The sequence below is a fragment of the Peromyscus leucopus genome, chromosome 9 (assembly GCF_004664715.2).
Source record: "Peromyscus leucopus breed LL Stock chromosome 9, UCI_PerLeu_2.1, whole genome shotgun sequence".
Lineage (NCBI taxonomy): Eukaryota > Metazoa > Chordata > Mammalia > Rodentia > Cricetidae > Peromyscus > Peromyscus leucopus.
The window spans coordinates 79,611,800-79,627,257 of NC_051070.1; the positions used below are offsets into that span (position 1 = coordinate 79,611,800).

General features: G+C 42.8%; 1 protein-coding gene across 33 annotated transcripts in view; it reads left to right on the forward strand.

Moving 5' to 3' along the window:
* Kcnma1 (potassium calcium-activated channel subfamily M alpha 1) overlaps positions 1 to 15,458 on the forward strand; it is a 709,897-nt gene that overhangs the window by 570,365 nt on the left and 124,074 nt on the right. For 14 of the 33 annotated variants that reach the window (XM_028879686.2, XM_028879677.2, XM_028879680.2 and 11 more), the window contains one exon: positions 3,941 to 4,017. In XM_028879686.2, coding sequence (XP_028735519.1) covers positions 3,941 to 4,017 — 77 coding nt within the window. Of the gene's footprint in view, positions 1 to 3,940; positions 4,018 to 7,554; positions 7,564 to 13,922; positions 14,097 to 15,458 lie in introns of all 33 variants that reach the window. The other 19 variants (XM_028879662.2, XM_028879663.2, XM_028879679.2 and 16 more) reach the window with 2 other exon arrangements.

Genomic DNA, 15,458 nt, shown 5'->3' on the forward strand with positions numbered 1-15,458 from the left:
ATGAAGCAGCATGGCCAGGAGAGTACCAGAAGATAGAAGTGGGAAGAAATCAGAGGAAGGCTGCATCTCGTTCTTTGGACACTTACAGAGAGAATGGCTTTGTTATGGAATGACACATATTGATGCTTTGAATACAGTTGAGATGTGATGAGAACTATATTCTCAAAGAACAATCTCCCTGCCTGTGATGGAGCAGGAGAGGAGACAAGATATCCAGAGACTGTCAGATGTGTAGGGAGATGCTGGCAGCTTGTGCTGGAGGTGTGTGGTTCCCATTTGGACCACTCTGGGGAGCCTGTAGTGTACACCCATGAACTGCATAGAAGTGAGGGAGGAGGAAGAGTCAAGGCTGAGGCCTAGGCTTGAGGCAGTGAACAGTGAAAGTGATGGTGATGATGATGTCTTGCTGTGATGAGGAAACCTAGAGGAAGATGGCATGGTAGCAACTGATGAGTTTTATTTGGGCCATAGTGAATGGGAAGATTGGCCCTAAACATGCCGTGAAGTCATCATAAAGGCAGGTAGATCCAAGAGTCTGGAATTCTGGGGAAAAGAGAGCTAAAGATATAAATATGGGGTCACATTAGTAGGGGTTCCTGGCAGGGAACAAATGATTCAATCTAGTGGGACACAAGAGCAAAATTTTCTAAAGTGGGTCATATAAACTGGTGGACAGCAAGATGATTAAAATCAGTAAGAGATGGCAGAGCATCTCACAGGCAGCTGCAGGTAAGATCTGCTTTCAGCCTGCAACTGCAGGGACCAGGGGAAGAAGGTGAAAGCCTGGGGGAGGAGAGGGTGTATTGTAGGAGTGATGACTGCCAAGTGAGAGCTTTGCCCTCCAGTGGGAAAATGTGTCTGTTGCCATCCCACAACTCACCAGAGAACAAGCTCACCCTTTCCCACCTCTGGTTACCTTCTGACTCTTGCCTTTAGCCAGTCACACAGAGCAACCAAGAACAAGGAGACCCTCAGGCCAGCCTAGCAGGATGTGGAGGGGGCCTTTCTGTTGATGTGTGAGCTGGGGAAGAAGGGAATGATAGTTGCTTTGGAGTGAGAAGACAAGCATCAGGAGAATAGAGAAGACACCAGGAATGGCCCTTGGAATCCATAGTCAGGGATTTCAACCGAGACCAGTGGGGATTTGTTCCCAGGATGACTGAGTTTACAGGATCAAGTGCATAGTTGTAGCAAAGGGCATTGCCAAGAGAATGTGAAGGGGCCTCCCTGGGTGGGGTAGCTCCCAAAGAACTGTCACTTAACAAAAATTAACTTGTGGTTTAAAGAATCTGCCTCCTTCCTCTGGAGCAGATGTCTTCATGGGACCATGAACACTTTTAGCCCTTGGCTTATCTCCCTCATTAACCACATCTGTCTGACTATAGCACCTGTTTAGCTAAGGCATAGAGGGACAAACACTATCCGATCTCACTGATACGTGAAACCTTACAGAGTCAAGCCCATGGACACACAAGGTAGAATGGTGGTTACTAGAAGCTGGGACAGGGACATCTGGGGGAATGAGGGTCAAGGGACATAAAATATTAATTTAAACAAGAGAATAAATGCAAGAGATGATTGCAAAATGTCATGACCACAGTTGGTTTAAAATAGGCTGTTTTTGCATTTACTTATTTATTTGTGTTGAATAGATGTGAGAACTTATTCACCTTGAAGGAAGGTGAGAGGACAACTTTTCTCCTCCTAGCGCATGGGACCCAGGGAGCAAACTCAAGTTGTCAGGTTTGGCAGCCAGTGCCATTACCTGCTGAGCCTCTCCCTGGCCTATAGGTTGATGCTTTTAAAACATTGTATTCATGAAAATCTCTGTTAGCATTTTTTTTCTTTTAGGGTGGGTTTTAAATGTTCTTACTCCACATACAAAATAAACAAGAAGATGAAAGAATATGTGTTGGTTTGCCTGCTTTTGCCATTCTAACACACATACATATTTCAAAACATCACATCATGTATCACAAATACAGATAGTTTTGTCAGTTAAAAAGAAAACATTTAATATAAAGAACCTGGCTTTAGTTCATTCGGCTCATCTCTCCATCTCTTTAGAGAAGCATATTTAAGATGTCTGCCTCCTGGACTTGAATCCAGATTCTGCCACTTAGCAGTGTGACCTTGAACAGGCCACTTAATCTCTCCCCAGCTCGGTTTCCTTATCTGTAATCACGCTTCCTTCAAAGAGGTTGTTTGAAGATCAACTATATTAATGCTTTTTAAATGCTTAGAGCAGCACCAGGCCTATAGTTTGTTAGCTGTTATTACTGCTGCATTATAATTACCCATGAGAGCATCTAAAGGGAGCTACAATGGCCAGAGGAAGTGGATGGGAACTTACTTGCCCCAAGTTAAGTGGATGCCTCTTCTTGTCTCTCTTGTTTCAAGGCAGACCTCCATCCGTCAGTTTCTTCCCCACAGTGCGATGCAGAGCAAACTGCTGCTTTTTTTCTGTTTTTGCAAAGAGGCTAACATAAGACATTTAAAGAAATGGTGAAGGAGCCTCTTGAATTGAAAGAGCATTGGACTTGATGTGGAAATGTAAACCCTGTGGAAAACATAAAAGGACCTAGGAATTGTGTTTATTTCTTTAGCCTCCATCAAGAAATGGCCCTGTTTATTCCTGGCACTCCGTTTCATGTTGGGAGTGGTAAAGGCCTTAAACCCAGGATTTTGTTAGTTCCTGGATCCAGAGGGGTGGAAGGTTGTTCCAGTAAATTTTATTAGCTCCTCAGTACAGATGCTTCTCTACTTATGATGGAGTTACATCTCAATAAATCATCATAATTTGAAAACAGCTGAAGCTAAAAATGCATGTAACCTACTGAACGTCACACCTTAGCCCAGACTGCCTAACGTGTTCAAGCATTTCACATTAACTTAGAGTTGGGCAGAACCATCTAACACAAGGCCTATTTAATATATTTGCAGGAAGTTGAGTAGCTCCTGTCACTTAATGTCTCCTGTGCTGAAAGTTCATAACTGAGTGATTGTATGCCCATGCTTCCGCATCAGCTCAAGACAGAAGGGCACAGCCTGCCCACCCAGGTCCCCATGTTATTCCTCTGGATACTAATGTAACGTACTTAAATCACCTTAGTTCTTATCATGGAAAGTAGTGTTGGCATAGCCAGTTCATTTTGGAGTCCCAGATTGACATGTAAGGCAGATTAGAGGACTTTGTTGTTATTGTTGATTGCTCCTTCTTGGGGCTGATTCTACCCACCAGTCCCCTACTCATCCCATTCCAGCGGTCAGCTGAGTCTTACACGATAAGGAGAGCGAAACTTTTATTCATTATATGTGCTTGGGGCAGGACATAATGGGAATGGATCTAGCCAGCTTTGGGGTGAAATGGGCTTTGAATCCCAGGAGGGAGTTTGACAGGAACCCCTGGACTCATTTCTCTGGTCCCTCCATTCCAGTGACTCTCAGGCTTCTCTTCCTTTGGCTAATGAGGAAAAGTGCTTTCGAAGTGACACAGGTAATACTTAGGTTTGCCTGAGAGCTGCCATCCTTGTGGCGCTTTAATATATATTTCAGTAGACTGCGGGGGTTTTCAGGAGTGTTTTTAAAGTACACTCCAAAGACTCAGGGCTATCACCCATGTGTTCCAAGTACTCAGTGCTGTTCTCAGAAATGACAGTCACAGGCCTAGTGTGTCACACCAGCAAGACCTTTCTCCCCGTTCCTTTGCAAGTAAAAGTTTATAAAGAGAAGCACCAACTCCAATCCCAGAATCCTGGGTTTGAAATGAATGGTCTTACAACAAACATTTCCGCCTGCAAATGTCTAAACTTTTCAAGAGATGAAAGGAAATCAGGGCTGGCATGTTTCGTTAATTTGGCACCACCTCGGGGGAAACGTGGTACTCATTTTCCTTGGGTGGATTATGAAATGTGTCAGTTTTTCCATTCTCTTTCTCCAGGGCATTTTTTTACTGCAAGGCCTGTCATGATGACGTCACAGATCCCAAAAGAATTAAAAAATGTGGCTGCAGGCGGCGTAAGTAGTGTTTCTTTTTCCCCTCCCCCCTCCTTGTCCCCAAATTCCTTTCCCTTCTCCTTTTCCTATTAGAGGAACATTAAATACCAAGTGTTCTCGTGAATATGTTTAGCTATTTCACCCAGCCATTTAAAGAAACATGAAACAAATACCAGTCCTTGCTTAGAATACAAGATGAAAAAATTACAGTCAGTGCCCAGGCAGGAGGCTAGTACCTACTGTCCACTTGTCTAGACGGAGACATCTCTGGCCCACAGAGTTAAACATCATGGATAAAACGGAGGATACCTACAGCTTTGGAGGAGGGAATGTTTTTTTATATTGTGATTTCTAGTAGACGGGGAGGGGAGTCCCAAATTAAAAGACTATATGTAGTCCTAGAAGGAAAGCAAGTCTCAGAACCCAGTCTCCAAATAAAAGGAATAGACTTCCTTTCAGTTGGAATTCTTGTAGGTTCAGACCTAGATCACCCCAGGACAAAACCACTGTTCCCAACAAGGCCACTAGCTACCAATGCCTAAAGGCCATCCCCTAGCACATTGCTTTATGGGGTGAATTGGACCGAGCTCGGAAACTTCCAGCATAGTCTGCCTCAGTTGCCTTCTACCCCAGCTTTCCTATGGCCCCTCAGTGGTGACTCAGGAACACTGGCTTATGAGCTCCACTGACGCCATGCTGGGAATGGTCTTTGCTTTGGGGAGGCCCAACCTTTTGCAGCAATTGAACCACACAGCCCAGTGGAGATTGTTCCAAACTACACTTGATCTTAGCCAAAAGGCCGAGAAGCAATGATTGTTCCGAACTCTAGAGAAAAATGAATGCAATGCTCCTTTCCCTTCGATGGTGACTTGGAGTTCCAAAAGCTCATCGTGATGTTTGCTTTGATCCTCACCATAACCCTACATAACTAGCAGGGGTATATTTAAAACAGTTAAAGAAACAATGACCCTTCCTTGTTTAGTGAGAGGATGAAATTTCTGATAATCATACAGCCATTATTTATAGATTCAAGTCCCCTGAGGCCTGTCTGTGTGCTGTGGTCTCAGTGCCTTGATCTTAAGTACAGTGGAGAAGGATAAGCTTGGGTTAAATGAATTGGAAGAGAGTTATTAAAGGTCATCCTCACAAAATACATTTTTACAAGAAGAAACTAGTCAAAAGGCCACCCTTTCTGGGATATGCCACCCGAGGGTCTTGTCACTATGCTGCTTGAAGGGGACACGTATAGGATGGTACTTCCTGAGCATTAATAAGTTGGTCTTTTGGGAAACACCAATGGGCAGTACTTGGTCTAGAGACATTTCTGTAGACGTCTTCTCTGCTTCATTTCCAAACACCAGCTTAGGCCAGCTTTTTAGGATCCATGGTTTGCTTTCCCCAACTCTGTCACCATACCCAGAAGGATTTCCTGATTCAACCCAAAAGGAAGAGCACATGAATGAGTTTAAGATGAAGAAGAAAGGTCACCATCTGGTCAGGCCTCTCTTCCCCTTCTCACCAGGTGCCCTGGCACTTAGAAACACAGCAGACATCTTCAGGCTCATTTCTATCAGAAGGAACAGGGACCAGGCCATCCTGAGGATAGAAGCAGACAGGAGCACCAGAACAAGAGGGTGAACTCTGTAAGGAAACTCCCATAATGACGATAGGGGCAAAATGGGTGGGAGAATATTGAGGCTGGTAATCTATACAAGAGTGTTTTTATAAGCCAACTCATCCCTTGGGAGCCTTAGTAAAGTGGCAAGGCGACAATGTACTAATTGAGCAGCATTCATGAGCTTTATATGACATCTTCATGCATGGTCTCATCTTGTACCCATGATGGGATGGCCAATGAGATCCCTTCCAAACCTTCCATGCAGCAAATAGAGGCAAACCCATGTCATGTTAAGAAATATATAAATTCATAGAGCCCCATGTGCTAAAAAGAGAGAGAAGACCATCTGAGGATATGAGGGCTCTTGTAGGAAGGCAACTTCTTCATAGCTTGACAGGTCTTTTGGTAGGTGATAGTGGAGGTGAGACCATGGGCGGGGAGAAGAACAAGGGGCTAGAATCAAAAGCAGGTAGGCATTGTAGCGTTTAGAGAATGGGTGGAAGGCTGCTGGGGTCTGTGGCACTGGGGAGAGAGGCACAGGGTGAGATTATACAAGAAGGCAGAGACGATGCTGAGAAACTAGATTTTAGTCCAATGCCCAAAAGCTACTGGGTGATTTAAGGAAAGGAGATGATATCATCAGGTCTCAGTTTAAAAGATCTCCTTTGCGTCTGAATGGAGGATTCACTCTAGAAGACAGAATGGAAAAGGCAAGATGAAGAGAGAACTTCTCTGATTCACTCTCTCTGAAATTAGAATGTCCCTCATAGGACACCATATACATACACCTTTTAAAGTCCTTACAAATAGGGGTTTGACTTCCAAGGTATTTTTCCATCTTTGTTCCAGGCAAGCAAACAGAAGTTTAGCTCCATTCTGTTGTGAAAAGTGCAGTATTATTTACAATATCTTTATTCCCCTTCATTTCCATCACAGTAAGTTTAGCTAGTGAAATGTAGAATCTCCCATCGTGCAGAACACAATTGCTGCAAAAGGATTGCCTCTGCCAAGCTGCTCCTAAGTGTCACAAGGCCATGGGCTGTGTGATTAATATGTGATGATAATCAGAATTGTCCAAATGTTGTTATTCGCAATTAAAAGGCCATAGCCTGGAGGGCAGGATGCAGATATGTATGGGAGGATTAGAATCAAATGAATAATTGAATACAAACCTTTTCATGAAGGTCAGGCACTGAAGGAATTGGAGAAGATATGTTTGGCTGTGAAGAAACTTTCAGGAGAAATAGTTAGCATTGTTAATAGCATATTGGGCCAGTGCTAAGCCACTGGCCAGGTACTTCTTGGTATTCAAAATTGGAAAGGACAGTTGACCCAGCCTGATGTTTATCCAAACCTGATAATGCAGCAATTGATAATTCACCATGAAATGATACAACGGCATGAGAAGGGAGTTAATGACAGTCCCCAGATTTTGCATATATTTCCTAAACCCCTCTTGTCCCTACCCAGTTTCTCTTCCCCAGTTCCTCCCCTACCTTCTTCATTCCTTTTCATTTAGTAACCTTCAATGTTTCATGTCCTCTATCAGAGAAGTGTGGAGTATGGACATTCCATTTGTGGAGCTCCCATGCTGGTAGTATAGTTTAACTTTTGCGTTTCTTCCCATCTCTTCATAGCTCTCCATCCATCCAGGAAGCAAGTCCAATCCAGAAGTCTAGCCAAGGAGCAAGCTCTCAGACTCTACCATTTGCTCATTTTCTTTTTCTGTATCACAAACCTGGTCTAATGATTTACATTCTCCCTCCCAGCCTCTGAAAAGTTGCCAAGGGTAGTCTCCTAAGGGGCAAGTCATGTCTAGATTGATGTGTGTGAAGAAATTTTCTTTAATTTCTAATCATTGACATATCTTTGATTTATTTTGTTTCCTCTTTGCTGCCTTGGAATACGGCCCCTACTCTATTTTAACTGCACCCTGGTAGTGATCTATTGTGAGTAAAATGGGTTCCCAGCAGCCCAGAGTCTAGTCCTCCTGGTCTTTCTCTAGATGAGATACTTTTTTTTTTCCTGTACATTTTCAGTTTCATTTTCCTTTTGGTATTCGTGTTGCATGTAGCAGTTACATCATGCCCCAACTCGCTCATGCCCCAACACAGTCCTTGTAGAGTAGCCAGGAGCTGGAGAGAGCCCAGAGCCCACTCTCCATGCATCCACCCATCCCCCAGCCTAAAGCAAGCTCTGGAGAGGGTCTTATTTTTCCATTCGAAAATAAGACCTTGACAACAGTGTGTTTCTCTTGAAGGCCTTACCTTGGGACTTTTAAGGGACACGGATTAGGCTGGAGTAATTACCATTCTAGCTTTAGATGCTTTGTCCATTGGGGGTCATGGCCATGCTTGCCTCTGATAAAGTATACTTGTTTTCCCCTGCTATGGAGCTTGAATTCCTCTCTTGGAAGAAAAACATAGGCTACATATATATTCCTGAGTTGTGATATATATGATATGCACCGGTAGTTTATATGTAAAAATGTGTATTTTTATATATAATCATAGAGAGGAATGCATTCATCCTATTATATATATGTATGCCTCTCTCTGTACAAGAAGGTACTTTCTGGAGATTTAATTGAGTACTCCTTTGGGACTGTAAGTATCTGCCTCTCTGGAAACAAGTGGCAATTATTCCCTACAGTCTATAATGTTTCCTTGCTTTTAAGTACAACTTCTCCTTTAGTCAATGCCCAGTAGTTCCTCTGTGAATATTAGGCATCCTGGAAAATCCATGTGCTTATTTTGAGAAAAAAAATGTTGGTTAATTGAGGGAGAATGAATAAGGCATGTTGGAATCTAAACAAGTCAATATAAGTCTCTAGACCTCTCTAACTTACTCAAGGAATAGGATCCCCTTTATCTAACCAGATGTAGTTTTTAAGGCCAGTATATCTATGTGTGACCTACAGCTATAGTGCTCTATTGGGCACTAGCCATTAACGTTGGGTCTTGGCCTACAGGCATAAGACTCTAGGAAACAGAAAGGAGACCCAGTTTACAACTTATTGAGTTCATTGGAATGTGGAGATATTTCAGCTCCTGGACCTCTCATATTCCTTTGCAGAAGAAGCACCAAGTTGACCATTTGAGTTCTGGTAGGCTTCATTGTGTGGAAAGCTTTTGATGATCTGTGTAATGCCAAAACAAAATAATGATCTTCTTCAATGCAATACACAGTTCTGCCCAAATTGGCTCTGTGGAATGTATGTGGAAGCATTTATCCTTTCATACTCTAGCACTCTTTGAGAAGTCGAGGGCTACACAATGCCAATCAACAAACACTCCCTGTGGCAAATTCTCCCACCTTTCCCAGCTTCAGAGTGACTGACAGGAGCCAGATCACCTAGCTGGGTGTGTGCTCCAGGTTGCTGCCTTTAATCTGTGCCTTCCCCTTCATCGTGATCACAGAAAGCCATGTGTAAGACCTTGCTTCTTCTCCAGAAGGTAACGAGAGGAACTGTGTTAAGTGAAGACATCATTTCTTCTTTATAGGATGTGAAAGAACCTCTGATTCCTAGCATTACATCTAACAATATACCTCAGACAAAAACCTCAGTGGGTTTTTCTTCTGTAGAAGGTTTGCTTATAATTTCAGTTGCTACTGAGTCTTTGAAGAATAGCTGTAATTCATGCTAAGAAACAATGCTTCCCTTCCTTCGACTGATTTGAAAAATGAGGCTATGATCTGAGAAGTGTGCCTTAATTTAATGGCATTTTTTTTTCTTTCACACGAGTCTCCTCTTACATTTGCTCCTTTGGAAACCTAAATTATTTTCCCTTCAGCAGCTGGAAACCTCCACCTGGGCCTCTTGGGCAAGGCTGTTTTCCCTCTCCCTTCCAATCCACCCCCGAAATTAAGATTCTGCAATTGCAACCTGGCTGGCCATTTGGTTGCTGATGCCGGAGGCAGATGGTACTGCAGCAGACAGAATGGGCTGCAACCCTTCCTTCCATTCCAGACTTGGCTCAGAAGGGCCAACCAGCAGAGGACCTGAGGCCTGGCACCTGATCATATTAAGTGTGTCCCAAGGAAAGAGAAGTGAGCATGCCACATCTGCAGCAGGTTTAATTTCTCACCATCACGACCTTTGAAAAGAGAGGAAAAGTTGTGCAAGTGTGTGTCTGAGAAAGCTTTCCATTTTAAACACTCAAGAGTAAACAGATAGCTTTGATGATGTCCATTAGGGAAGTACCTCTATTTTGTCTCTATAAATACTGCTAGGAAGTCATAATGGAAATATTGGATGAATATCCATTTTATTGTGGTGAAGAAAAACACATAAAAGCTTTCTTCTGAAGTGATGAAACTATTCAAATGTAGATTTTTTTTAGAGGAAGGTGAGACCCAAAATCAGATTCTTGGCACTGACACAACCTCTTCAAATAATTGGTACTGGTCCAAGAGCAAGAAGATTTTGTGGGCCAAAGAGAAAATGAAGTCCCAGGGGTTTTATATTTCTTTCCCAGAGTTCAGTTGGCCTATGGGGCCAATTCATAGAGCATAAAGTTGTTCCAAGGGCCCTAAGAGAAAGTGACAAGTAGCTGCAGCATTTGTACCTGCAGAGACACACTCATGTCTGGTCCCTCCAGGACCAGCAGCAAAGCTGTGTGGAGATCCTAGCAGCTGGTGCAGAATACAATGCACTTGCAAGTTACCACTGTTGACTGCCCCCAGGATGCTCTCCTAGAACCTTGTATCTATTTGTCCTTACTGCCCCTAATCATCCATAGATTGGAGGTTGCCATTGAGTTGAAGTGGCACCACATACATTTCAGTTCATAGAGACTGCGAGGCCCTCTTCTCCTTGGAGGAGAAATGAACCATCAAGTTCTGCTTCACGCCATTGACAAGCTGCTCTCCTAGAGCTGTCCACTAGATGTCCTCATAGACCTGCTCTGCTTTGCCTTCTTTAAAACTTCTTTTTCTGGTGACTGGGAAGAGCCATGGATGGCTACTAAGAAAGGAACTTGGCGCACACCAATGGAGAGGAGACATGTTTTTATGACCAGGAGTAGATGAGAAACTTGTATTTTAAATAGATACTGAAATGTTCCAAGTAGGTATGTGAAACTCAACCTTGGGGGTTTTAAGTACCTCTCTGATACAGCAAATGAATCCTTTAACCCAAATTCCCTGTAGAAAAGTTGTCAAGAAGGTTTTGAGAATCTGTAATTCACTGAAACCGTAGTAAAGGGTTAGGAAGCCATAGAGTTGAGGAAAGTGACAGGGAAGTAATGCCTGAGTTAGAAAGGCTGTAATACGGTGCCTACATAACTTTATTTTCGAACCCAAGAAAAGAATGCCCATGTTTTCTGGAACACCTACCACATGGGAGCCAAATCTTCAGGTCTTCATTGCTGCCCTTGACCATGAATAATAATGGACCAGAAGGAATCTCATAACTATACATACGTCCCTCAGCTTGATGGATCACTCCATCAGATGGAAGGTCAGAATCACCTTCCCTTCTTGGAAAGTGGACCTGGAAGTACACAGGTGACAGCACACCTGGCTGAGCCTCACTTTTAACTGAGCATCTTCACTCTAGATATTGTGGTTCATGAAGGTTTGGCAAGATGTGGGGCTCAGTCATTTTTAACTGTTTGTGTCTTGTCTCTGAGCCTCATGTTGATCATTCTTGGTGTGTGTGTGTGTGTGTGTGTGTGTGTGTATGCTCTTTGTCCTTTGAGATTTCTCTTTTGCCTCTGGTGTGAGTGTAAAATGACTGGGAAGGAGTGACGAGTAATAGCATGTTTTCTGTTTTATGCATATGCTGCTTTGGAATGTGACTGCTTATAATTAACAGTTAATCTTCTTATAGCAAATGGGTTTCTGCTGCTTCAGTTACCAGTTGCAGCCTGTTACTGCATGCTAACAATACAAAATTGTACAACAATGCATGGTCTCCAGAACAGCCAGCTGTGACGGTTGCAAACAGTCCCTGAGAGTCACTGTTTTGATGTTATTTTCCCTCCTGAAGCCTTCGGAAGTGAGAGGTCTCCACTGCCCATTGTGATAGGGTGACCTCTGTGGGAAATTGAAAAAAAAAAAGATTCAAAAGTTACCTATTCCCATCACCCTCATATATATATGTATATGTACATATGTATGTATATGAACTTTCTTCCCCATAAATGTGTCACATTCTATTACCATGCCTGAACCTGAAATGGCAGTATGAAAATGAAAACCAGGGACTGTTGCTAATGAGAAACATAGCATTTCTGAGTTTGATGGGATTCTCTGCTACAGTATTTGATTTAAAAAAAGAAAGAAAGAAAAATTGTTTCAAAATAATTTATCTACAGTGAAACAACAAACAACAAAAAGGAAAAAAGAAATCATCGTTTTCCTCTTTGCAAGTAACAAGTCATTAATGTCCAGTTAAGCATTACGATAGACAAACCAAGAGAGTGATTTTCCAAGTTGTATACCAGATCTGGATGCGGCTCAGCTAAATTTATTTTCATGTCCTCCATTGAAGACTTTTTCCCCCCTTTCTTGACTTCAGCCACTGCTGTTGATCAGGGTGGCCTGGACATTGGCAGCATGCCTTGTGGCTTCCTCTGACTCAAATGCTATAGCAGATTCTTATTTTTATTTGTTGGTAAAAGCTAATCTCAAAAGAATGATATACTGAGAGTTTGAACAGGGCTAGGATTGCATGTTAACCCAAACAACGGCCTTAGTTAGGATACCAAAGGACCATGCCACTGGGAATGTGAGCCTCTTCACAGGAATGGAGATGCTGCTGGAGGTCTCTCATTCATCTTCCCCAGTGCCTGCTCTTCACAGTCATACCGTTCCCCTTGCTTGACAAGCCCACTGTATGGCAAGTCACAAAGGTCTTAGAACAGGGCTTGACCCATTTGAGAGATTTAAACCCATTCCTGGTGACTGTAACATTCAAAGAGGGCAAAACCACAAACTATATTTTAAAGTAGGATGGCAAGCATCCTCTCCAAAGGAAAATAAAGAGGGATAATGTGACTTCCCATGTAGAAGGGGTGAGTGTGGAGATAACACCTTGCTGGTCAAGTTCAGTGTTTGATGCTTGGAAGATATGAGCTCTTCTACCCTGTGAGAAGAGCATGATAAATGACAAACATGTTTGCCTGTTGTAGCATCAAAATGCAGTACAAAAGGCTTCTCCTGTACTGAAATATAAATTGGCCAGAAGGGTAATAGGGAAAGGCATTGGAAACGATGGGGACATTAACAAGCTTTGCACGTCTGTATTACAGGTGACTCCTGGGTCAATACCAAACCTTCACACTGTGCTAGCCTTAAAGGAACCATTGAGGGTCCCTGAAAATGCCATTAAGATAGTTTGTAGGGCAAATATTTTCTGTTTTGTTTTTTTTTTAAATATATTTTGGCCAATATTTTCTACATAAGGAAAAAAATATGATTAAGCCACCTAATTGCCTTCAGGTTTTCTGGTGGGCAGGGAGAGAAAGGCAGCACTCACAACAGATATACACCCATGAGTGGCTAAAAGCATTCCAGAGACCAACATCTCATATTGCTTCAGGTGATTTTTTTTTATTTGTGAACTTCCTTTAATGTCAACTATGCAGCGTTAGCCTTGAGTAGCGGCATTTCTTATATGGACAGATTTGGATATTTGTTCTGTCAAGAGTAAATTTAAATTCCTGTAGCTATCATGTAAACTCACTCCCGGGAAGTTCAGCAAAAGCATCCTCAGATCTGATATTAACACGTAATCGTTTCACATTTAATTTGATGGGAGCTTGTCCCTGGCTCTGCTTAATACCCAGAAATGGATGGAAATGAGAAAGCCTACACAGTAGATATGGTTGCATCCTGCAAAAGCCATTTATTGTACCAAATAAGCAATTCATTTAACTGATTGGCTGTGTGTCTCTTTTGCCCTCCTGCATTAATTGTGCCAGGGGGAGGATGGTGGTTACATTTTTGCTGTCTATAATTTGCTCTTTTTTTTTTTCATCCAAGAACCGGGATGTGTTCAGCCATGCCTTCTTTCTGTGGTCACCGCTCCATCGAGGGGACAAAAATAATATGCAACAACCTTAGGGGATGATAAAGGCAATTTATAGTTTCACTGCTTTTTTTTTTTTTTTTTTTTTTTTTTTTTTTTATGTACAACCAAACTGTCACCAACAATCACTGCACTTTTTTTCTGGGTCAAGACTGTTACCGTGAACTAAGACCTGTGTTCAATCCTCCAGTGCCCGTCCAGCTGCCTTGCTGTATGTGACCTTGTCATTAACTGCCGCTCTTCCTCTCCTCCCACCCAACCACATGGTTATAGCCAAGATGTCCATCTACAAGAGAATGAGACGAGCATGTTGTTTTGATTGCGGACGTTCTGAGCGTGACTGCTCATGCATGTCAGGCCGTGTGCGTGGTAACGTGGACACCCTTGAGAGAGCCTTCCCGCTTTCTTCTGTCTCTGTTAATGATTGCTCCGCCAGTTTCCGTGCCTGTAAGTTTAACCTCAACACACGCAGTTCCACGTCTGTGTTCGTCTGTGGTGTCAGCCCTGTCTTGTGTTGTGCCCTGTGGTCCCGTGAGTCCACTGAGCTAGTGTTGCCGTCCTAATGTGGTCTTGTATGTGATGACGTGTTGCCTAGGTCTCTGTGTATATGATGAGGAGGCTTTCCCTTCTGACCTTTTTTGTGCCTCTGGTGATAGTGAACAAGACTGGCATGTGACAGCCTGCTGATAGCCTTCCTCTCTCTTGTCTAAATAACTGAAAATGGAAAGAAAAGTGGCAGGAGAGCAAGCACCATTTTAATAGAGGATAAGGAAAAATGTGAATCTTCAGGTTTTAGAGGTGACTATTAAATGGGGATGGATCAAAAAGATGGTAGAAAAGGAATAGGTGGAAAAAACTTGCTAGCATTTCAAAATACAAAAATAGAGCAAGCACACACACACACACACACACACACACACACACACACACAATTTTGTCCTGTGTATTTCTTACCAGAGTCTCATTCCTCAGTACCAGATGTTATCCTCAGTTCTTGAAGAGAATATTTATTCTTGAATCTGCCACCCTCCATACAGTTTTCAGTGCTTCTTTTCAAACAGTTGGCTCATTCAGAGGAGGCTCCTGAGACACTCATTAATGCCTTATATTTTCCCAACAATTTAGTCCCACTTAACCAAGGTATTGTGTAGCAGTCATGAATCTAAATAAGAAATATTTAAATCCTGGATCTCCAGGGTTTCCTTCGCTTTATAGCTCAAACCTTTGTCACTGCCAGGCTCCTCCCTATGAAAGAAGCTGTAGCCATTACACAGGTGACAGACAGCTGCTGAGTCCGATGAACCAAATTCCCAAGATCACCCTCATCCCTGTTTCCATTTGGCTGGCACAGTTGGTAGGTGATGTTACAGAATGTGTTGGTTTGAGATGCTTGGGATGTACATCCTTGTCCACTGGCAGAAGAGCTTGAATTCTGCATCAGGACTTGGTTGCTCTTGAAACATGACCATGACCTTGAATTGCTGTTTGTGGTAGTATAGGAAGTAGGAGATGATGATCCTCTTTGTACTTCATCCATTTCTCTTTAAAGAACCCAGCACAGTTCTTGGTGTGCTGCATTGGCATCCTGTCCACCCACTCTTCTCCTAGAGAATCAAGAGTAGTTGAGCTTTTCTTTTCCTTTGGTTGTTCACACCCACCACACAAGGAAGATAAGAAACATTTCGGTTTTGAGCATTTGTTCCCATGACAAATGCACATGGCCGAGTTATCGTTGCCTATGTTGAAGATAGTCCCAACCCAGTGCACTTGTGGATATCTAGCGAGAGAGAGCCCCAGCTTCACTGTAGA